Source organism: Perca fluviatilis, chromosome 17 (assembly GCF_010015445.1).
Source record: "Perca fluviatilis chromosome 17, GENO_Pfluv_1.0, whole genome shotgun sequence".
Lineage (NCBI taxonomy): Eukaryota > Metazoa > Chordata > Actinopteri > Perciformes > Percidae > Perca > Perca fluviatilis.
The window spans coordinates 26,592,755-26,617,056 of NC_053128.1; the positions used below are offsets into that span (position 1 = coordinate 26,592,755).

Consider the following 24,302-nt stretch of genomic DNA (forward strand, 5'->3'; position numbering starts at 1 on the left):
TTTTGTTGTATTGACAAGCACGGTATGTGGACATGACAGAACCAACACCCTTTTAATTATGGAGAACACTCTGAGTTAATACTTATGCTGAGGTTGGTTAGTCAGGAAATATGTTCTGATTAGTGTTATTATTTATTATAGGAACAATTTAATTGAATATTGTTCTGCCCCAGAAGATCCAGAACTTCTGGAAATCAAAATACACACCCAAGGTACAGTACAGTAGTTCATGGATATCCACCTGTTATGTTCTTGGTTTATGGATGCTCGTGAACTCCCATCAAACTGTCAAACTAGGCAGCGTTGATCAAATATGAATCAATAGTCTGTTCTGCCGTAAAATAAAAACAATTGTGCCCCGGGTTACATGTTACAAACATGCACCGCCTACCTCTATCTCATTTTTACAGCGAAAACGTACACTAAAACATGTTTCTGAAAACATTTGAGGCGGGCAATGCAGTAACAGAATCTTGATCCATATTCGACCACTGTTGCCTGGTTTGACAGATACTGACGCTGTGTTGGACAATCCTCGGCTCTGATTGGTTGTTTTTCCCCTCTGGAATCTTGCAAGTGCCATTAGGAGCACCAAGAGGTGGCAGAGGCAGACTTTTTTTTTACTTTTAATTTTTCTCAGGATCAGGATATAGTCACAGTTTAAGCAAATATGACAAAAGATTATTTTTATTAAAGTTACCAACTGTAGCTTTAAATGGATTTAAGTAGTTTGGCAAGACCCTGCCTACTGCAACTAATACTGTTACATGACAGTCACAAAATGCACCATGCATCTCCAATTTTCTTTAAACAGTCAACAGTTTTTGCAACTACAAAACAGCTGAGCAGTGTTAAAGTCATTATAAGAACAAGAGAAACAAATTGCGCTTGATTACAGCATTGACTCAAACTCCCAACCCAACCCAGTCTCTATACCTGGAAACAGTAAGGCTTTGTGACACATCAGGCTTTGTGTATGTAGGACACAAAATACACCTGCTGATACTGATACCTGCAGGACAGCATTCTTTAATGTTCGTGGCAACCGTGAACTATGCATGTCATTTTATGAGTGTGTCACAAAGAAAATATTTGTCCGTTGTCTGGCTGAGATCATGCAATGTTTATTGGTCTGTAGTGTCTGTCAACTTTATTTTTATAGCACATTTCCTATGTAATAAAATGCTACACAATTTGCTTTACATAAAAATAATAATGAAACAAGTGCCACACACACACCACACACACACACACACACACACACACACACACACACACACACACACACACACACACACACACACACACACACACAGAATATAGCCTCTCCTGCTTTGATGGATGGTTAAAAGACCTCTGCCTGTGGACCTGATGGTTCATGCTGGTTTGTGTGAATAGACCATTACAGTAGTCTAGTCTGATCGTTATAAATGCATGGATTAATTTCTCAGTCTGATTTTAATAGCAAGCCCCTTAGTTCTGAGATGTTTTTTTATAGAGGTGATCTTGTGAGATCATTGATATGGCTCTTGAAATGTAGATTACAGACTATGATTACACCCAGAATTCTAGCTTCACTTTTGCTCTCCAAAGACAATTTTCAGTCTCTAAGCCTTTGCTCCAAAGATGAGTATTTCTGCTCTTTTGAAATTTTTTAGTCTTTGTTCAATTGCAAAAAGTTCTCTGACATCCGAAGTAAGGCTGCGCAATTAATCACAATTTTATCAAAATCGCAATATGGACTACTGAAATTTCCAAATCGCAGGGGGGTGGCACAATATTTGTTAAAGGCAAAATATGTGTCAAACCATTCTGAATTAAGTATTGTCGTGCTGCAGAAACGCCCCAGTTTACAAATCGTATCCTACAGACTAAAGAAAACATCTTTGTTTGGTACAGATCCTAAAATAACACTATAATCATCAATACACTGAGTCAGGGAGCTTTCAGGGAGTGGTGTTTCCTACTTTGATTATAGAGACACCCAAAGATAATGATCTTCTAGCCAGAACTAATTTTGTACAGTCTTTTGTGGAGACATTGAGACATTCCAAAGTCCTCCAGTGGATGATTAGATTTGTCACACAACAAACTACAACAAAATGCAATAGTAAGTTGTCCCAAAGCACTATCCTTCAACAATTGTAGTGCAATGGTTTCATTCATTTCAGTTTTACTTTCCCTACAAAATGTATTCGACTTTCACCAAATTTTGCTGAGCAGCTGCTTTTGTTACAAAAAAAAATAAAAAAATTACTACCTCATAAGATAACAGACAATAAACAATATATACATTTACCTTTACTTTAATAATAATAATAATAATAATAATTTATACTTAATTAATCCCACAATGGAAATTACAATGTTTTCACTCTGTTGTTATTATACACCGTATTACACACATACTCAGTACCTATACGTGCACTAATGGAGAGATGTCAGAGTGAGAGGGCTGCAGCTTTCGGTGGACAGGCGCCCTGAGCAGTTGGGGGTTCGGTGCCTTGCTCAAGAGCACCTTGGCAGTGCACAGGAGGTGAACTGGTACCTCTCCAGCTACCAGTCCACTGCCATACTTTGGTCTGTATGGGGACTTGAACCAGTGACCCTCCGGTTCCCAACCCAACTCCCTACAGACTGCTGCCGCCCAAAAAGGTGCTAAGCAGTGAGAATGATCCAGAAGAGTGAATTTGCTGGTCGTATAAACAAAACATTGAGCTGGAAGAAAAATTGCAAAAAAAACTGCAGAATTGGGTGATAAGTAATTGTGGGATCATCGTTACGGCCGACATATTTTACATTCAAGTCTTGGGATCCATTTTAAATATAAAAATGTATTCTAGGAGCTTTAATTAAAAAGACCAAGCCCTTTCTCCCCATAATAATTGAAAAACAATATACATATTGTATTATAACTATACCATAATTACTATATAATCATTGTTTCACATTGTGCTGAAACACATACTTGTGTCAGGTGTGTTAGGTACTACGTAGTAGCACATACATCAGAATAAAAAAAGTACACAGAAAATAGATTTTATGATCAAAACCAATACATATTTTTAAAATTAGAAGTGGCAAATTCATGCTCTAGCTCCCCTTCATAGTAAGATCATTCCAATGTCATGACCAATACAATGTTCTACATTGGTGTTAGATGTCTCAGTGTTGTTAAACAAGCAAAGATGATTGAGTTAGCCAACTGTATGAATCAAAAGGATTAGTAGGTAAATTGTTTTTATTGCACACACCCCTTTACAATAATAAATTAGAAAATAATAAATGACAGCTGTGAGACTGTTACTAGATCTTTGTCTGAAGCTTATAAGATGATATAGGAACTATGTCAGGTGTTTATGTCTGTCAGTGGCCAGATCTTTGCACCGCAATTACATCACAACCGGGTAAGATATAGTCCCGTAACTTGACAGGTGTTTTGAGTCAAAATAAAGGCTGAGTTGTGAGATGGGTTTGGTCCGATCAAGGGTGCCAGAAGTACGGGGGTTAAAAGTAGGGAAGAGACCTTGGCCCCCCACTTTACACCCCTGTCCCTATAACCGTGCAAGATACAGTCACAAAACTTTACATTCGTGTATCTGGCATCAAACTGAAGGCAGAGTTTAAAGGTGTTTATGGTCTGAGCAAGGGCGCCAAAGTAAAGAGCTAAGACGTGGAGAAGGGGCTATTAGCCCCCTCCCCACCACTTTACGCCCCAGCTTGATTTGGCGTTGCAGCTGGTGTGATCCCATCGCATGGTCTCTAGTTTCAGTTAAGCAGTTAACTTTTCTGTATCCAGCATAGACAATTAATCTTTATATTGTGTAATGCATTTACAACATTTACTTTAGCCTTGCTTTGCATCAAGAAACCTGGGGCCTGTTGCACAAAAGTAGAATAAAGAAATCCAGGATAACTGAAAAAGCGCAGCTTGACTTAGTGTGATCCGCTCATCGCGGCTTAATCGGTTGCACGTTTGCCGAGCCAGGATGAGAAGGTGAAGCTATGTCAAGCCAGGTGTACATAGCTGGGATAAGTGCACGTTCATTTACTGATTTACTGATGCAGAAATGGAAAAGACGTGTGCAGCACATGTTTCACCCGCTGAGCAGCAGCTTCTAATGGAAATTTACGAGGAGGTGAAACATATAATATGCAAAAAGGGAAATATGGCTGTTATCAAACGGGAAAAAAAGCCCGAGAGACAATAGCGGACCGACTGAATACGTATGGATTTTAAAAAAAAATCTACTTAGTCACTCCACGTTTTAATTGCTTTAATATGCTTGTTTTATGTGTTGGTTTTATTGCTGTATCTGTTTTTATGCGCTGGTTTTAGTGTAAAGTGTCTTTGAGTAGCCTGTAAAGCACTATATAAATAAAAATTAAAATCTTGTTCCTGGGAAATTTATAAGGACTAGGCTTAATTTCGAAGCTTATTCATAATGCGAGAATATGTTTTACAATCATATGCACAAATCTCCATAAGCTATGTCTAATTCTAAATATCTTTCTACAATTAATGTTCATACAGAACAAGCATGACTGGACAAAAACTATAAAAAGAAGTGACTTCAATACACACTGTAAGCATATCTGTAAAACAATGTAGCCTGTTATTATTCATGTTTTTTTTTTCTCACTCCCAAGATGACAAGTGACAGCCCCAAAATGAAATGATTAAGAAGCTTTGTGGCATTCCAACACATTCTCACTCCCATTTGGTAAAAAAAAGGACGTTTGATCAGGTGCCATTGTCGTCGTTATTGATGCTAAAAGTCCGCTTTTAGAGTCCGTTGCACTAGGGCTGAACGATTAATTGCATTTGCGATAATATCGCGATATGTTAAAACGCAAAGGCTGCGATTTGGTCTCGATTTGATGACTCGCAAGAACAAATCAGTCTGCACTACGCAGAGAAAGCATCAACTTAGCACGCTAACGCTACACTGTACCTTGAGCTGATCTCTGTCATTCAAACAATTCTGAGTTGAAGTTTAAAACTTTTACAGCCATTTTAATAAAATGAAGGGTTTTGTTTGGGCTCGAGTCCATACATGCAGTTAATGGATACAGGCACGCAGAACTGAAGGCTCGGTTGGCAACGAGCTAGCTCTGATTAGCGGTTAGCTCCGGTTAGCGGTTAGCTCCGTTATAAAGATATAAAGATATGGGTGGAGGAGCTGCCACTGAGAGGGGTAACAATCAGACTGATAAATGACGGTTTGGGAGCTTTCACAGCAGCGTTCGCGCGGTGTTTCAACGGTTTTATTAGTACAGTTAATCCCACGGCAAGACCACAGCTACTAACGTAAGATACCCTCTGAGCAAGTGCAGTGTTGGACGGTGTCGGCACGCAACTTCACGAGTGGGAGGGGCTGGAGGCAGCTCCTCTCTGTGCACTGTAAAAAAATATATGTATGTGTGTGTGTGTATGTGTGTGTGTGTGTGTTTGTATGTATATATATATATATATATATATATATATATATATATATATATATATATATATGTATATATGTATATATATATATGTATATATGTATATATATATATATATATGTATATATATATATATATATATATATATATATATGTATATATGTATATATATATATATATATGTATATATGTATATATATATATATATATATATATGTATATATATATATATATATATATTATATATGTATATATATATATATATATATATATGTATATATATATATATATATATATATATATATATATGTATATATGTATATGTATATGTATGTATGTATATGTATATATATATATATATATATATGTATATATATATATATATATATATATATATATATATATATATGTATGTATGTGTTTTTACTTATTTAACTGTCTAGTGTGTAATTGTGTGTTGTTCATACTATACAATGATTTATTGTTTGTCTTTGTTGAATAATACAGAAGACAAAGAGCTTAAAAAAATAATCGAATATCGAATCGCAATCGCAATATTTGGGGAAAAAATCGCAATTAGATTATTTTCAAAAATCGTTCAGCCCTACGTTGCACGGTGTGGGAGGATCCCCCCGCCTCCCCGCATTGCACGGGCGGGGGCACATTTCACGGAGACAGCAGCGGAGGAAAAGCCCATTTCCTCCGTATCGTTCCACTTTTTACCATTACCATCTCAACAACTGCAGTAGTAGGATTTAAATCAAACTCGTGACAGCAATAGTGACAAGTAATGCATGTTAATAAAATGAAACAGAACACATTCAGAAGACAACGGAATAACTGTTAAACACATTTATTTCAGATCAGAGCGTCAGCTGATTTAACACATAAGACTCCAGGATTAATCTTAGCCTGGCTGTTAGCCTGCTCTGGACCAGGCTAGCTGCAAAGAATAAATCGCCATGGTTACTTGGCTGGGTTTAATTCAACCTGCTTTTGTGCAACCAAGTCAAAGCTAAATTAATCCAGGATAACCTGAATATCCCTGCTTAATCCCTTATCTTGGTTTTGTGCAACAGGCCCCAGGTGTGTCCCTGAATTGAATACTGTGTACCTTGGGGCTATTGTTGTAACTTATTTATGCCTTAGTGCATTTCTGAGAATTAAGATATGAAAAAAATCTTCTTTACTAAGGCAGTGTTTGCACGGAGCAATTGCAATATTTGTGGTAAAGTCCGAAAAAATGAGCTCTTGCTGTACGGAGAGAACAGGTTTGAGAATGTGTCTTTGAATGTGTCATCACAGCAATATTGTGTATGAACAAGTGAATGTGTGATGTATGCCACTCCTTGGTGTTAACAAGGGTGGGATGTTTGGCAGCAGTCTTTTGTTGCTAAATCTTGATCCTTTCACTCATCAGTTAATCTCCTGCAAAGATCACTTTTCTTGTATGACGGCGAGTATATTCCCCATTACAATGTTCCTTCATTTGAATTGATTCTCAATTAAAGGTCCCATGGCATGACAATTTCACTTTGAGGATTTTTAACATTAATATGCGTTTCCCCTGCCTGCCTATGGTCCCCCAGTGGCTAGAAATGGTGATAGGTGTAAACCGAGCCCTGGGTATCCTGCTCTGCCTTTGAGAAAATGAAAGCTCAGATGGGCCGATCTGGAATCTTGCTCCTTACGAGGTCATAAGGAGCAAGGTTACCTCCCCTTTCTCTGCTTTGCCCTCCCAGAGAATTTGGCCCACCCATGAGAGAGAGACATCATGGCTTTCAAACGAGCATAGTGGCAGTTGGTCAAGGTATTTTTACAGCTGCATACTTGCAGCATTCATTCAGGCTTAGTTGTTATTGTGAAGTCAGGGAAATTGTTTAGTTAGTTATGAGGCTGCAGAACCGCAAATATGACTCGATGACAGAAGCGCTGCACAAACACAAAGTTATTCCAGTCATTACTTCATCAAGAACCCAAGAAATGTCTTGTATTTACATACTGAGTACACATGGAACGTCATAGCAATGTCTAGAGCTTCCTGGTATTTGGTTTGACAGTTATGACACTGTATTTATTGCAGAGATGGCAAAAGTACTCACTTCCCGTACTTAAGTAGAAGTACAGATACTTGTGTTAAAAAATACTCTGGTAAAAGTAGAAGTACTGATTTAATTTCTTTACTTAAGTAAAAGTAACAAAGTACAGGCTTTGAAATGTACTTAAAGTATAAAAGTAAAAGTAGCCTTGCGAATGACAACCACTTTTTATGCAAAGCTACCTGGACCACACACGTTACTAGAGTGCAAGATGAGAAACTTCAGTGGACATAAAAACCAGGCTCTTTATATGCCATTGTCTACATTTTAAATGGATGTCTGCCAAACATCCCATATATGATTATTGTTACAGAGACTGGGACTCCAACTTAATAAGATTCTGACTGAGTAGCAAGATATGTATTCAATTGTGATTCTGTGAGAATTCACAGATCAAGTTTCTCTTTTTTTATTCGTCCCCTTAACATGTAAAGGAATCTACATGTGTGTGTGTGTGCTCAAATATAAAAAGAAAATAAAGGATACAATATGAATTACTAAACATAGATTAATTAAGAAGTTCCCCATACTTTTAGAGTTACGCAGCACATTGGTCAGGAGTCATACTTGATGCCTTCTAGCCTATCTCAAACATCTCTCTCAGATAAGGCCAGGGATGATTGGGAATGTCTTGCTGCTTGTCTGCCTAATCTCTGGGATCTCTGTTTTCTTCATTTTCAATCATGTTGCCGTCCATACTACTAGTGCTAACGTTACCACCATCAAGCTGCAATTATTTGCCGCAAATGAATGCAGAATGCGGCCGAATCTGTCGAGTCGTCTTGTAGTGGTGCGTTACATGCATACAACGTAGTATCCAATTAGATTGAATTCGGTAGCCTATTGATGACACGAAAAATAATAACGGTAACTCCAGTGAAATTATTTGAAACGTGTTAGTGAGGACTAGATTAGGACCGTATTTAAAGCTGATGCTGGTTTCCAACTACGCATATATTGTTGACATATAACAGAAAAAGACTTAATATTAAGGTCTGAATGGAACCCATTTAGGCTACCTATGCGCATTAATACATAGAGGCAGGAAGAAGTGCTTTAAACCAGCATTTATTAATTAGCCTATTATTGCAGAGATGGGGTTTGGGGCTGGGTCCGTGGGACTGTTTCTGGGGGTTACATTTTTTGTGTCCTACCTTTTGTCTTCTGCATTCTCCTTACCTTGTTCTTCCCTCAGACTCATCCCCCAGAAACAGTCCCACTGACTCAGCCCCAAACCCCATCTCTGTAATAATAATAATACTGGTTTAATACACTCAATAATCAATACTGGTTTAAAGCACTTCTTCCTGTGTATTAATTCTCATGGGTAGCCTAAATGGGTTCCATTCAGACCTTTACATTAAGTCTTTTTACTTTTACATTTTCACCTGGCTATACCCAATGTTTAGATCTGTTGTGCTATTTATGCAAATTACCACATACGTAATTATATTATGATCCGTTTATCCGTTTATTATGAATGCTATAACGCAGCTAATATTACGGAACGTTATACCTCTTACATGGGAATACTACGCATAATTAGCATTATTAATTAACGTTGCTAGTAAACCTAAAAAGGTGCAGTTACCATCCATACTAAATACAGGCTCAGTGACCACCGACCGGGTCAGACAGACAGGTCAGAGAGAGACAGGCTCAGTGACCACCAACTGGGTCAGACAGAGATGCACTTCCTCCTCCACTGGGAAAAAGTATCTTCACTAAGAGATTTACACCTTGGAAAAATAGCCCAAAACATAAAACTTCCCAAAGTTAACACCAGAAGAGAAGCTGATAGTTCTCCTAGGAGAGGGAACAGCAGCTCTACTGACAGCTAAATATGGATCTGCCTGCCACAGCCTGAGGGACTCACAACCACTTAGGATCCCAAAATTACAGATTGGTTTAGTATTTTATAGTAATTATAGTAGAATAGTATATAGGTGACACCCACATATTTAATATATGACATGTTGCTAGGCTATGGATTTCTGTAAACTGCTGAGAGAAAAAAAAAAAAAGAGAGATTGATTGATTACCTCCGCTGTCTGAAAACTCCTGTTTTCTGAACGATAGTTGACACATCAACGTACTATGTGAAGACATTTCATCATCTGCTGTCTTAGTGTGTAATCCCCTGTGTCTTCTTGCTGATAACAACTGTTTTCGTCTTCTTTGAGGTGATTTTCGACCGTTTTCGACGCACTTCCTTGACATTCTGAGCTACCGCGGAAATGTCAGAGCGCGTCACGTGACCATTCTAAGCGAATCACGTTGTCAGAAATTGGCATCAGCCAATGAGATTGCGCTTTTAGAATCAAATAATCCCCCTTTGACTTTCAAGATTGGTTGCTGATGAAAAGGAAATGACCATATTTGGTATATGAGATGACAGGGGGCAGACAGCGATCACCGGGAAAAGTGTGGGTGTTAAAACCACATCCCCACGGGTGCGACGCCCCTGGTCAGCGCTATTCTCCGACATTACGACCTGTTGTACAAAACTAAAGTAACGAGCCAATTTTTAAAATGTAAGGAGTAGAAAGTACCGATATTTGTGTTAAAATGTAAGGAGTAAAAGTAAAAAGTCGCCACAAAAAAAGTAGTAAAGTAGAAATATCCGAAAAATCTACTTAAGTACAGTAACGAAGTATTTGTACTTCGTTACTTCCCATCTCTGATTTATTGACATAGATTCTCAGGATGACATGAGTGATGAGCATGACAGTGAGATGCATCACATTGGTACTGCCAGCTTGTCAAATGTTGTATATGATAGCCGTGTTTCCCACAGGTTGAGAATTTACTTGTGGTTTTGGGTGGAGCAGGATGTGATGATGTGATGGCTGGGTTCAGTAATTAACTAGTCAAACAAAGGTTTATGAACTTATTGATAAAAATGACTACGGGGTAGCTCACCTGGTAGAGCATACACCCATGTACAAAGGCTCAGTCCTCGCCGCAGCAGCCGCTGGTTCGGTTCCAACCTGCATCCCTTTGCTGCAAGTCATTCCCTCTCTCTCTCTCTCCCCTTTCACGTCTAAGATGTCCTATCAAATAAAGGCCTACAAAAGCGCAAAATTAAAAATCATCTTTAAAATCTTGTTGGTTTGGGTGCCTGGGTAGTTTACCTGGTAGAACGTGCGCCCATTTATAGAGGTTTACTCCTCGACTTGTGGCCGTGGGTTCGACTCCGACTTGTGGCCCATTGCTGCATGTTATCCCCTCTTTCTCCCCTTTGATGTTTTAATTACTTTTATGTATTTCTTATTTTTTTTTGGTAATGTAATGTGTAGTTAACTATTGAAACTCCAACTCCACTTGGGCCACAAAAGGTAAGAAATTTATATATATATATAAATATATATATATATATATATATATATATATATAAATATATATATATATATATATATATATATATATATATATATATATAAATATATATATATATATATATATAAATATATATATATATTTTTTTTTATTTAGCCATTGCTTCGCTACTGTGAAGTAATTGTAGTTTACAAAGCTATGCTTTCAAAGTAGCTTCCCCATCACTGGCTTTGCCATTTACATGCTATGAAAATCGCTGGATATAATATTTGTTGCAGGCCAGTGGAAGCAGTGTTGTGATCACCTCATGAAGATTGAAATGCCGAGCTCCAGGAAAGCCATTCCAGTGAAGCAGGGATCGCTATACCATGAAATAGGTATTGTAACACAAGCAGAGTGAAACACTGTTACCTCTCACTGATAGAAGGAGGAAAGCAAACCAGAAAACCAGCCAAATCAGTGGTTTGTCTGGTTTCCTTCCAGTCGCCTAAATCAAAGCACATAATTTTGTACAAAAAATGATTCTGCATGTAATGTTTGCAATGGCCCTTGATTTGTTTTTATGCATTGCTGTACATATTTAAATCTACTAGCAGACTCTTGAATCTTGCTAACTGTTTGGTAATAAAACACGTCTGTAATAAAAATGCAGTGACAACTTTTCAAATCAAGCAGCACTTAAACTGCATTACTGATAAACTAAAGCTGCAATAACTGATTTATCTGGCCACTTGGGAGCAACATCAACAAGCTGTAAGCATGACATAGCAGCACCTTTTTAAGTTGATACAGTATTGTTAGCAAACAGTTGCAGAGTTACACCTTCAGCAGATACTGTGCTACATTAGCATTGTTTTGGAGTCGTGTTTGTGTCCACCTGAAACATTTAAGTCCAATATTGTCATTATGTTTTAGCTCTGTTTTGTTCAGCCTGAAGGAATTATTCAATAAAATTTTATTTATAGTATCAGATCATAACAAGAGTTACTGTATCTCAAGATACTTAACATATAGAGTAGCTCTAGCCCACACTATAATTTACAAAGACCCAACAATTTCCCACAAGTAAGCATTTGATGCAACAGTGGTGAGGAAAAACTTCCTTTTAGGGACTGTTCGTTATTTATTTAAGGGGCCACCGGGGAAGTTTTGGGACCTTTAGTCAAAATAGACCTGACCCTTCCTTCATCAGCAATATATTTTGGATGACCCTCCAACATGATCAGGAGAAAAAGGATGACCTTCCCCAACAATTTATTGTACTGATTTGCGCTTGGCAAAGCTGTACAGATTTCCATAGTTTTTTTTACAGCCATGACATAGATGTCTAAACGGCTGCATTCTCATCTGACTCATCACACTCCTCTGTTATGGTGTGGTGGCCATTTCAGTAGATTTACTCACTAACGCTGTAAACACAATAAGCATGGAAACTAAATGTACACTTCCTGCGTTACTTCAAATACTAAGTTACTCCTCTAGTAAACTAGTATTCACATGAAATAAAACAATAAAACATTGAGACCATTCATCAAAGCACACTGGGTAATTCAACACTGGTTGCTACCTCCCGTCTCATGCCTTCCCGGCTGCCGGCTGGTGCTATCCGCGGCGCGAGTTTTGACTTTTTAAAATAAAAGCTTGCGTCTGTTCGTACGGTGTTTTGGATGTTTTTGAACTAAGCAGTACGGCAATCATGCTAATGAATACAATTATTTTTTTCAGCAGACAACAGTTACAACACAATTGAGCTAACAAAGCAGTTTTGTGTTTATATGTGCCAGCGGAATTTATTCAGTTTGGGAAATCCCACGGTCTCTAAGCTACAGGTCTGGCTGACTAAATAGGGAGGGACCCATCTGCTAGCGATAGGGGCCGAGACTGAGAGAGCTACATGGAGCTACATGGATAAATATGCACCAAACAAGCCACTTTGAAATTTTGCTCTTCTCATGAATACAAAAGTTAGGAGACCCTCCCCTGTAGACAAAAAAAATTGGATGACCCTCCCATCAACAAAGAATAACAACACATGACCCTCCCCTATTTTCCTCCAGTGGTGCAGTCCATAAATACCGAACGGTCCCTTAGGCAGAAACCTTGGACAGACCCAGGCTCTTGGTGGGCAGCATCTGTCGCTGCCGGTTTGGACACAGACACTGATCCAGATATACAGATATATATCGGTCTCTTTAGCTGCTAAATGCTCCACTATGTTCACCAGGTAGCCTTACTGTGGATTTCTAGATGTTATTTACCCAAAATAGTTGCCTACTTCTGCCAAAGACTAAGCTGATAACCAAAACAGTTGCAGGCTATAAAACCAAAACATGAAATACACTTGCTCCTTAGAGCTGGGGGGGGGGATGCAGAATTGACTGATAGTTCTCTGTGGGTTCGTCCCCCACTGCGACTGACTGCACAACTCAACAACTTTCATGAGTCTGCTACAGTAATTGACTTCCATATCATGTGGAATTGAAAGGAAACTAATGGCTGCATCGAACAGCAGGAAAAGTCAAAATAACGTGATAGGATATGAAGTTAAAGGGGTGATAGAATGCAAAACCGATTTTACCCTGTCATAGTTGAATAACGACAGTTTGGTGGGTAAATAGGACATACATAGAAGCTCAAAATCCCACTGACACCCCTTTACTATGAAAATCTCATATTTTGAAACTGCCTCTGAAAACGGGCGAATCCCAACAAAGCTGAGTTGCTTGCGCAAGCATCTCAAAATCCGGAACCTTAAGAGAACAGTCACCCCCAACATTTACATAGGCGCCACAACTGACCTGAGATCAGGTAGTTTTCTGAATCTAGCTAGGTCACGCAGATCTCTGCTATTCCATTACAAAATTCACTTCTGAAACTTTTTTTGCGCGAAATCAACCATATAAAGCTCGAATATGGGCCGCTTTTACGAAAATGGATGGCTAATTGCAAATTTTTCTCTGACTGTGTGGCGGAGTTTAGCGCGGTGTTGGTGCTGCCTGGGTTGCACATCACGCCCTGACCGCGCAGTGTCAGCGAGCTTGTTACGCCCCGCAATCTTTTACCGCAGCCCCGAGGTTCCAGTTAATCTTATAATGGGTATGTGTGTTGAGTTATTTAAACAAACAATCCGGAAATAAACGCCTCTTGTCCGCGAGTCTCATTGATAGAGCGCGGGGTGAGATGGAGTCCATCAATGTGGACGCGCTAGCCTCCTCCTAACTCTGACATTCACAAAAATACATTCAATTGAAATCCGAAATCGGACAAGTGTTAGCTAAGCTTTGTAAGACCTTGAGGAACCTGTAATATTCATGCCGTGGACGAAATTCAAACTGTAAATATACTTTAGTTATGCCGAAAGTGAGCCAAGCGCTCCGGTATTTCCACATTGTAATGAATGGGACATAGTAGCACAGCTGTTGTTCGCTACAAAGACGCCCGCGTTCATAAAAATGCCTTAAAATCAAATCGGACACAACGGTTAGCTTTATAAGACATTGGGGAATGATGTTGTATAAGTGGCGTGACGAAATTCAAACTGTAAATATAGTTTAGTTATGGCGACAATGTAGCTAGCTAGCTGCGGTATTTCCCCATTGTAATGAATGGGACATATAGCAAGCAGCTGCTCGTCCTACAAAAGACGCAAGTTCATAAAAATGCCTTAAAATCAAATCGGACACAACGGTTAGCTTTATAAGACATTGGGGAATGAGTTGTATAAGTGGCGTGACGAAATTCAAACAGTAAATATAATTTAGTTATGGCGAAAGTGTAGCTAGCTAGCTGCAGTATTTCCCCATTGTAATGAATGGGACATATAGCAAGCAGCTGCTTGTCCTACAAAGACGCCTTGCGTTCATAAAAATGCCTTAAAATCAAATTGGACACAACGGTTAGCTTTATAAGACATTGGGGAATGATGTTGTATAAGTGGCGTGACGAAATTCAAACTGTAAATATAATTTAGTTATGACGACAATGTAGCTAGCTAGCTGCGGTATTTCCCCATTGTAATGAATGGGACATAGCAAGCAGCTGCGCGTCCTACAAAGGCACCGCGTTCATAAAAATGCCTTAAAATCAAATCGGACACAACGGTTAGCTTTATAAGACATTGGGACATTCAAAACCGTAAATGTATTATTTATAGATATAGTTATGCCGGCAGCTGGCCGCGGAGCCCCGTATGCAGTATCCACAAAGGGTGACTTTTCCCTGGGTATGGAGCCCAGCAGGCTGTCGCTTTCTCGTCAGACTGTGTGGAGCTCCTAAAGTCTGACACGTCTTACCAAATTTGCAATTAGCCATACATTTTTGTAAAACGGCCCATATTTGAGCTTTATATAGTTGATTTCTCGCTTAAAAAAGTCTCAGAAGTGAATTTGGTAATGAAACATTGCAGTGTCTGGAATATGAGATTCTGTCGCTTCTCTAATGTATGTGTATTGGGGATTCGCTCAACCAATCAGCGCGCGTCTCTAATGTCTGCGTATGGCAAGTCGCTCAACCAATCACCGCGCAGCTCATCTAAATATTCATGACCATACCATATTTGGAAGAAAAGCTCTTGTTACAAATAGGGCCAAAACACAGGGATGCATAAGGGCCAATAAAATATCAACCAGGCCATTTTCAGCCCAACCAATGTTACATACCCCATTAGGAGACCATAAGGAACAGTGTGAAATACCCTATATAATCATTCTATCACCCCTTTAAGGAGTTAAAACTTGCAAACATACATATCCATGGATGGATCAGATTGTCATGGACAACATACACTTGTACACGTGTCTCTTCATGAAGGCATTCTGACAATATAAGGAGGCTGTCTTTATCTGCAGGAATCTGGAGTGACGCCAGGCCTAAAAGTACACAAACGGGTTTGAGTAAATGCCAAGCTCGGAAAGAGATAAATAATTCTTCCCAACAATGACGTGGGCGTCAGATACTGTCAATGTTAATAGGTGCAATTATCTTTGACACCTGTTGACAATGCGCCAGTCATGCTAGAAAAGTATACATTTGGGCTAACCCAGGGGAACAAATATGTCGCACCTAAAATGTGGGTGTGTTTATATGACAATGTTCGTTTTTCATTTCAATCATTAAGACAGGCTGCGTGAACGCAGTCAAGGAAATAAGAATCCCTCTGGGAAATTCCCGCTTATCAACCACAAAAATGTTTTCAGCAACAAAGAGATAAAATATCTGGTCTAGAGTTTGATATCTTTTGAAATGGAATAATAAAGTTACTCCTCTTCCTGTTTGTCTTCTTTTGCCCTCTTCTTTTTCAGTAACGCCCTCCTCTCCTGGAGAGGGGCTTGTGGTTCCGGATTTATCTGCGGAGATCCGCACTTTGCTCTCTTCCTACTACAAGGAAAGGTAGGCTTTTCTTGCCACAGCAGACACTCCCTCCACCATGTACATTCCAAATCCTCGCCTTATGCCCACCATGACACGCTTGTTTGTTGTGATAGTCCACTGCATTGTAACTAGGGCTGTCAAACGATAATTTTTTTTAAATTGTGATTTCTATAGTTAATCGCGATTAATTACGTTTTATCACATGATTAAAATTCTATTATTTTGCATTTCAGAACTGTTTTTAAGTACATATTAACAATAGAAAGCATGTCTTACCAGTGTATCTTGATTGTATCAAATTAATGCAAAGAAAGTGACTTTATGAACTTGATTTTAAGATTTGTTTATTATTTATTTACTGTAAACAAAAGAAAAATGTGTGAATCTAGTCACACATTTGAATCTAGAGTCAATATAGTGTGCAGTAACTCCTAAAAAATTTTGATTACTTACGGATGTCCAGTGATCACCTTGCATCACTTTACAGCAGTTCTAGTTTGGCTGCTTTCTCCGTGTCGTACAGGCCACCCATTTAGGTAGTCATTTTTTGGGATTTGGTTTCATCTGCAGGTCGGCAACTAGCACTCTCCAAAATAGTGCATGTATGCGTATCGCGTTGCGATTAACGCGTTAATGCTGACAGCCGTAATTGTAACTGGAAGAAGTCTGACAGAAATGGGACATGCTATGTACTTTGAAGCATGAAAATAAACACTGAAAGGACAAGCAAAACATTTTAAATTAATAAATTAAATAAATTTGACCCTCCCTGATGGACAAAAAGCCTTTGAGTGAAAAAGCAAATTCCTGCCTACATACATGTACTTTAACCATGTATATTTTTCAATGCATATTTTTCTGTCAACATTTCAATGGACAACATATGTCAGCAAAGGTGAAATGTGAGGGATGAATCTTTAGTCATATCTGACAGTTTCTTGAGATTTCATATCTTTAAATATTTCACATTGCCTGCTGTTATCAGCAAGTCCTCCAAACCATTCCACCGTATAGGCCGTTTATTCCTACCCTTTAAAGGTGCCGTAGGTAGGATTGCAAAGATCCAGGACTTCCATTCCCCCCCGCTTTCCGCTAAAGCCCAAAACTGTCTCCTAAGCCCCTCCCCCCACAAGGGAGAATGAATGCGTGTGCATGAGCAGTGATTGACACGCAGTTAGAGTTAGTTGGGTAAAAGTAAAAGTATCTCACCAGAAAATGACTTTGGTAGGGCACCCAGATAGCTCAGTTGGTAGAGCGGATGCCCATATATAGAGGTTTGCTCCTCGATGCAGTGGGCTCGGGTTCCACTCCGACCTGCAGCCCTTTGCTGCATGTCATTCCCCCTCTCTCTCTCCTTTCATTTCTTCAGCTGTCCTGTCATTAAAGGCCTTCAAATGCCCAAAAAATAATCTTAAAAAAAAAGAAAATGACTTTGGTAGAAGTTAAAGTCAACTTTTAGAATGGTACTGGAGTAAAAGTTTTAAAGTATCAGATATTTCCTGTACTTAAGTATCAAAAGTAATTTTCTGATTTTGTACTTTGGTATTAGAAGTAAAAGTAAAAAAAACACTTTGATTATGAACTTGATTGTGGCTTCTTTATAATAAGGCATAATATTCAGGGTTTCCATACTGTCAAATTCAAAGTCTGACATTAACAAAGACAAAAACTGACAGATTTATTTATTTATATATATATACATGTATGTGTATATATATATATATATATATATTTTTTAGTGGGGAAGAATCTTTCACTCCAACGTACGAAAACAAATACGGCCACAGGTGTATAATGTTATCTTCATCACCACACCATTCACCACTGTCGTCGGGGTGGTCATCATCTGTTACCATGGCGGCAGAGCCTGCAGCAGGTGCTTCCATGACGCTATCAGTTATTATGCTTCCTCCTCTTCTTCCTGAGTTTTGCCGCTTGGCAACAAACAAACCAGTCAGCAACTGGAATGGAGCGTGCATTAACTTGCCATCTATGAGCAATGATTCGCCAAACTGCTTTTTTGCAGTCTAACAAATTTCTCCTGATTTTATTTTGTAGTAACGAGTAACAAATATGCTTAAGGTGAAATATAGTGAAGTAAAAGTATGCATTTTATTTAGGAAATGTAATGGAGTAAAAGTAAAAGTTCCCAGAAATATAAATAACAAAGTAAAGTACCGTATTTGCACTTTGTTACTTTCAGTGGCGGAATGTAACAAAGTACAAATACTTTGTTACTGTACTTAAGTACATTTTTCATGTATATGTACTTTACTTAAGTACATTCAATAGTGCATACCTTTGACTTTTACTTTGTTACATTTTGCAGCAATTATCTATACTTTCTACTCCACTACATTTCTACAATGTTCCGTTACATTTTCGTTACATTTTCTGATCAGTTTTTCCCCCTGCCAAAACGTCTTCCTGACCGTCACACGTGTGCAGTCCGCAGGGAAGCCTTCAGCAGCGGCCGTCGCAATATTACGAATCCCACTATGGCCACGCCAAGACCGGCCCTTCAACAGCATTTATGGCCATGCGCGTACCGCTCCCGGTACTACCGCTGCTCCCGTTACTGCTGCTGCTCCCAATACTCTGCTTGGTCATATCATATCATATAAGATAAGATAAGATAATACTTTATTGTCTGTTACACAGGGTTCCAGAAAATTGTCTTTGACAAGGCTCCAGTTTCAAAGAGACATTCATACGGACATATAAAAACAAGACATGGAGTGTTGAGGTATCGGCTGACTGTGGTGTTCATTTGTGTTTCATATGTGAAGCATCCGTTCACCTAGGGTTAATATACAACCGTTTATTTATCTTAAAAACGCTCCTGGTCCTCCTCAGCTGTGAAGCCACGTATTTGTTGTCCAAGCCTGTGTGTTCTCGCTAGATAAATGTGTGCAGCATTCACTGTCCCATGGGAAATAATGCAAAGTCAAGCTTGACTCAGATCACCCTGATAGATAACCAGAATTGTAAGTCACAATGTAAACCGGGCCACAGATGGTAAGCACAATTACATTAACCTAAAACTAACTAACAGCCCATACTGTTTTTGTTTTTTAATTATTAGAATATAGACATTAAGAGAATAAATCGTTATGCAAGTACTTTTACTTTTAATACTTTAAGTACATTTAAAATCAGGTACTTTTACTTAAGTAGGGTTGTCATTGTTGTACTTCTACTTTTACTAAAGTAAATATGTCTCTGGTTATTTGTACTTTTACTTAAGTACTGAGATTCAGTACTTCCTCCACCACTGGTTACATTACAACACTGCCTACAACAAAACAAAATGTTTTATTTTTCTTTATTTATTTTGTATTGTGGGTTAAAATCAGTACATTTGTCAGGTGAATTCACTTCCGGATGCATGTGGCACCGAATGTGACGTAGTTCCGTGTGTTCGGTAAAGTTAAGAAAAACTTTTTTTCAAATGGGACACGAACAACGGCCCCCTGGGTAAAAGTGTTTGTTTGACTCATTCACCACCACAACTTACTAGGGGCATTGAAATGAATCACTGCATCGAGATGCGGGCCTAGACCATTCTGCATCAAGGCAGTGACAGACCATAATCGATTATTGCCTAATGATGTTACTTGTTGATTTTCCGGTCGCTGCTGTTTTGTTTTTGCCTTTTGTCTGTGATGTTCAGAATTTACTACATTCAGGAAGTATCTTTTATAAGAGTGGATGCAGTAAAAAGGGGAGTTCATATATATCTGACAGCTTGAATTTGTTGATGGAAAACCAGGGGTAGCAATATAATTATTATTAATATATATTGAGGAAGTGGACACATCGTAATATCAAATTTATTCTAATCGTTGACAGGATCATCGTAATCGAATTGAATCGTGGGACCAGTGAAGATTCACCCCTAAAACTTACCTCCTTACGCAGAATTTTACTCTTATACTTCCTGCTTTGCACCCGTCATAATTACTACGGCAACTAGAGAACGGCGCAGCAGAACAATAAAATGTTAAGTTTGTTTTTTGGGGTAGGACAGTCTTGCTATTTTAGTCTGTTTTACTTAGTAGTAGTAATGAGAACGGGTCGTTGAAATCACGTTAAGTACCTCAATTACTGTGGGAGGCTTATTTTTTATATTATGGAGCTCTGGAGTGATTCAGCCTTTATAAGTTGTAATCACATATTTCTAGTTTGGTCAGTTTGTTCACTCTCATGGAAAAAGCAAATACGACAAAGGTGACCTGTTGAGGTCAGCAGTGATGTGACTTAACACGGGGCATCACAGCTAAGCATGATAAACACCTCTTTGACTCACATAATGGTCCTCTTATACAATGTTGGCTATATCATCAAACACTGACTGCTTTCAAGACAATTTGACTTCTTAGAACCGCAAACACTCACAGTTACAAGTTGAAGTCTGCACATAATGCACCTGGGTGTCAAATGCCACAGATATTGTTTGTGAGTGTGATGGTTTGTGTACAGAGAAAGGCCAAAGATTGGTCAAAAGATCTCCTGGAGAACAGGTTGTGCTGGAGATGTTGATATATGGGAAGTAGCAAAGCTAAGAAGATGACAGGGCTTTCACAATGCTGTCTTTGTGTAACTTTGAATGCTTCATGTGTGTTTCCAGCAGTCTGGAATCCAGTATTCTAGCATGACCATATTATATGCAGCGGTAGGTTAGACTAGTTAGATTTTCTAGTTAGATGCCTTGTTGATGTTGTTTTCCTGTAAAGAATGGCAGATGAGTGAGCCACTGCTGATTTTCTAAATTTTACGGATTTGCATTGAGAATTTGACATCATCTTACATCTCATTTTCTTTGAGAATTTACAAGCAGCCTAATCGTGCCACATGATTCTTTAATTTCAAATGAAGCCAAGAAGAAAAAGAAGAAGAAACTTTTTTAGTATTCGTTACATGCAATCGTGCAGTAAAATGTAGTGAAATTCAATATCTGCATCTAACCCATCCTAAGCATTAGGAAATTAGTCGTATAAAAATGCTGTGTGACCTAGGCACTGTATTTTTGTAAATAAGTTAGATTACTGGGCAAAAACTCAAAAACAAATGTATGTGATCCAACAAATATTTGATTGTGCTTGTTCTGTTAAGTAAAAGGATCTCATCCTCATACCAACGCATCAGAAATTGGAAACCTCACAGCCTGAGCTGCGGTTTTAACTGCTACATTTATAATTAGGTTCAACTGTCAGGAAGATGTGCTGTTCTGGTTTGACAGACATGAATGTTAATTTGGGTGTGTTTGTGTGTCACATATAAAACAAATATACCTGCCTTGCAGTTAATTTTACACAGACGATTAGATACCGAAACAGATTGGAACTGTTAAAGTAAGGCTTATTTGATGCTATTTAAGAACACTGGCATCCCTATTTTTAGCGAGACACTTAATTAATTTCCTTGAGGAAGTTCAGGATGTTTGACATTGTACTACAGTTTTCTTTGTTTCTCTTTTGTACAGTTATTGATGACGCTGCCACAGTCGCACTGGAGGAGTGAGAAACTGTTCTTATTTTATTCGTTTGTGGTTACCACGCCTGGTCAAGGAAACGGACATGGACATGATAAATGGTGCTATTTCAAAATTTTACCCAACCAGCAGTATTGGTAACAAAAAAAAAAGGGAGTGAAAGATGACAAGTGTGAGTCGGAAATATCTACCCCAAGCTGACTGTACATTTTAAATGCGGAAAAAACTCCCTGTACCATTGTCTCGCAATATTGTACATTTTGTGCATGTAAAGAGAGACCAGTACACGTACCAAGTTATTCTGTTCATCAGTTCCAGTACAGTATATTGATGTGATAATTCACTGAATTTGCCCAGTGTTTGGAAGACGTCTGCAGTGACGAATGGAAGACTATTCTGCCACTAATGTGTTGCTCATTTGAATTTCAAGTGTTATAATAAAGCCATACAAAAGAAATCAACCTGCTTTCTCTCTCAGTTTGATTGATGGGGCATTTAATACAGGCAAGCACTAGACAACACATGAATACTAGTTTCGTTTAAAAGGTTATTTAAAGTTTTATTTTTTTTTATTAGGATCAATTCAACTGTTTTTTTTTTTTCTTGATAGACATGCTTTTATACTGAAACCACAGAAGCAGTTTGGTCTGCGTGCACCTCTCTGCTGAGTCATGGGACAAATAGTCTCAGAGCACAACCTTCTTTGAGTTGACAGTCCCCTTCACCAGTGGGTTAATGCTGACATGATAGACGTTGACAGTCTTATGGCCACAGTTACTGGAAGCCTTTCCAACTTGATACAGTGTATGTAACCTCCTGGGGTTTACCTGACACACAGCAGTGGTGGTGTCACGTATGACGACTGGAGAGGAGGCTTTTCTAGTGCTCAATTTGTGTTTTTATTAACAAAAATGACACCAAACCATACTCCAAACCAAAATACAAAACAAAAATATTAAACTGAGGCCAAGTACATTTAATCAAGTTCTGTACTTAAGTACAAATTTGAGGTACTTGAGTCTTTTCTTTTCATGCCACTTTCTACTTCTACATCACTACATTTCAGAGAGAAATATTGTACATTTTACTCCATTACATTGATCTGACCGCTTTAGTTGCTAGTTACTTTACAAATTAAGATTTTGTCACATAAAACCCATGTAATTTATAAAATAAGATGTATTATAAATTAAACTACCCAACAATATATGGGCCAGCTGAAATGTTTAGACGATTAAACACTTTTTATCGTTTCCTGTTTCTAAAATGTGAGGATTTTTCTGCATTGAGTACTCTTACTTTTAAGTACATTTTCCTGATGATACTAACATACTTTTACTTAAAGTGTTCATATTATGCTTTTTGGCTTTCCCCCTTTATTGTGTTATATATCTTTTTTGTGCATGTTATCGGTTTACAAAGTGAAAAAGCCCAAAGTCCACCCCAAAGGCACTTACCATCTCCAACAGAAAACACTGTTCACCAACTGCTCCAAACAGCTCTATTGTAGTCCAGCCTTTACTTCAGAGACAAATGTGCGTCACTTTGTAACATACGTTATAATGCTTGCCTAGCTGCTAGCGTAGCACGCCCTCATACTCTGCTTCTGATTAGCTAGCAGTACTTATCTAGCTGTGCGACGCCCAACAAAGATGGAACAGAAGTGCGATGCCTCACTCTGTAGCTAAAACAGAGAGCTCAACACACAGGGTGAAAAGAGGAGCTGCAGCAATTTGCAGTACAACTAAAATATGGTGTTTTTTGAACATTAAACCACATAAACCTATTCTGGTACAACCTCTAAATACATCAACCTGAAAATGAATATAATATGAGCACTTTAAGTAACCTTTTCAATGCAGGACTTTTACTTGTAACAGAGTATTTTTATAGTGTGGTATTTGTACTTTTACTTAAGTAAAGGATCTGAATATTTCTTCCACCATTGACCCACAGCTACCTCCCTGCATATCTAAAGAAATATGAGTATATGAATATATATGTTATTAGCTTTTAACAACCAAGGTGTTTAGGTTCTATGAATCTTCTGAATCTTCAGCCCACAACTAGGATAAAACTGAAACACCAGCAAACTGCTCAGGTTCAGAGTCAGTCCAATAGCAACACACTGCTTGAGTTCAGTTATCAGGGCCACTGCGTATAGACTGATAGGAAAAAGCCAATAAATGAAATCAATTTCAATATGCTACAAATTGAGTTTTCAACACCAAATCTGCAGAAAGGTTAAAGGGGGTTTGAACACTTTCAAAATACACTGTCCGGTGATTTCTATTGTCTTATGGATTTAAAATGACTTACAAATCCATAAACGTATAAGTATACTATGTAAGGTGCTACAGACATTTTCAGGGTAGTGTTTTGAACCTGAGCCAGTACTTCAGGTCTCGTGTCTAGCCATGTTAAAGAATGTTTTTACAATGTAACCTCAGTCTTTTCAAAGCAGGAATTCCAACGGAATCCACTGCCTTTGATTATTTCTCTTTGCTAGACAATATCTGCATAATGCGAGCACCATATTGTCCATGGCATAAGGGCGT

The 24,302-nt window shown here is 38.4% G+C and overlaps 1 protein-coding gene across 5 annotated transcripts in view; it reads left to right on the plus strand.

Moving 5' to 3' along the window:
* The window catches only part of LOC120546038 (rhotekin-like), a 28,313-nt gene extending 6,108 nt beyond the window's left edge, over positions 1 to 22,205 (plus strand). For 4 of the 5 annotated variants that reach the window (XR_005636776.1, XR_005636774.1, XR_005636775.1 and 1 more), the window contains 4 exons: positions 11,159 to 11,257; positions 16,181 to 16,268; positions 18,912 to 18,996; positions 21,736 to 22,205. Coding sequence is in view for 1 of the 5 variants with exons in the window: in XM_039780785.1 (XP_039636719.1) it covers positions 11,159 to 11,257; positions 16,181 to 16,268; positions 21,736 to 21,742 (194 nt within the window). In the remaining 4 variants the exon portion in view is untranslated. The remainder of the gene's footprint in view (positions 1 to 11,158; positions 11,258 to 16,180; positions 16,269 to 18,911; positions 18,997 to 21,735) is intronic. The other variant, XM_039780785.1, reaches the window with a different exon arrangement.
* Positions 22,206 to 24,302: the final 2,097 nt, after the last annotated feature.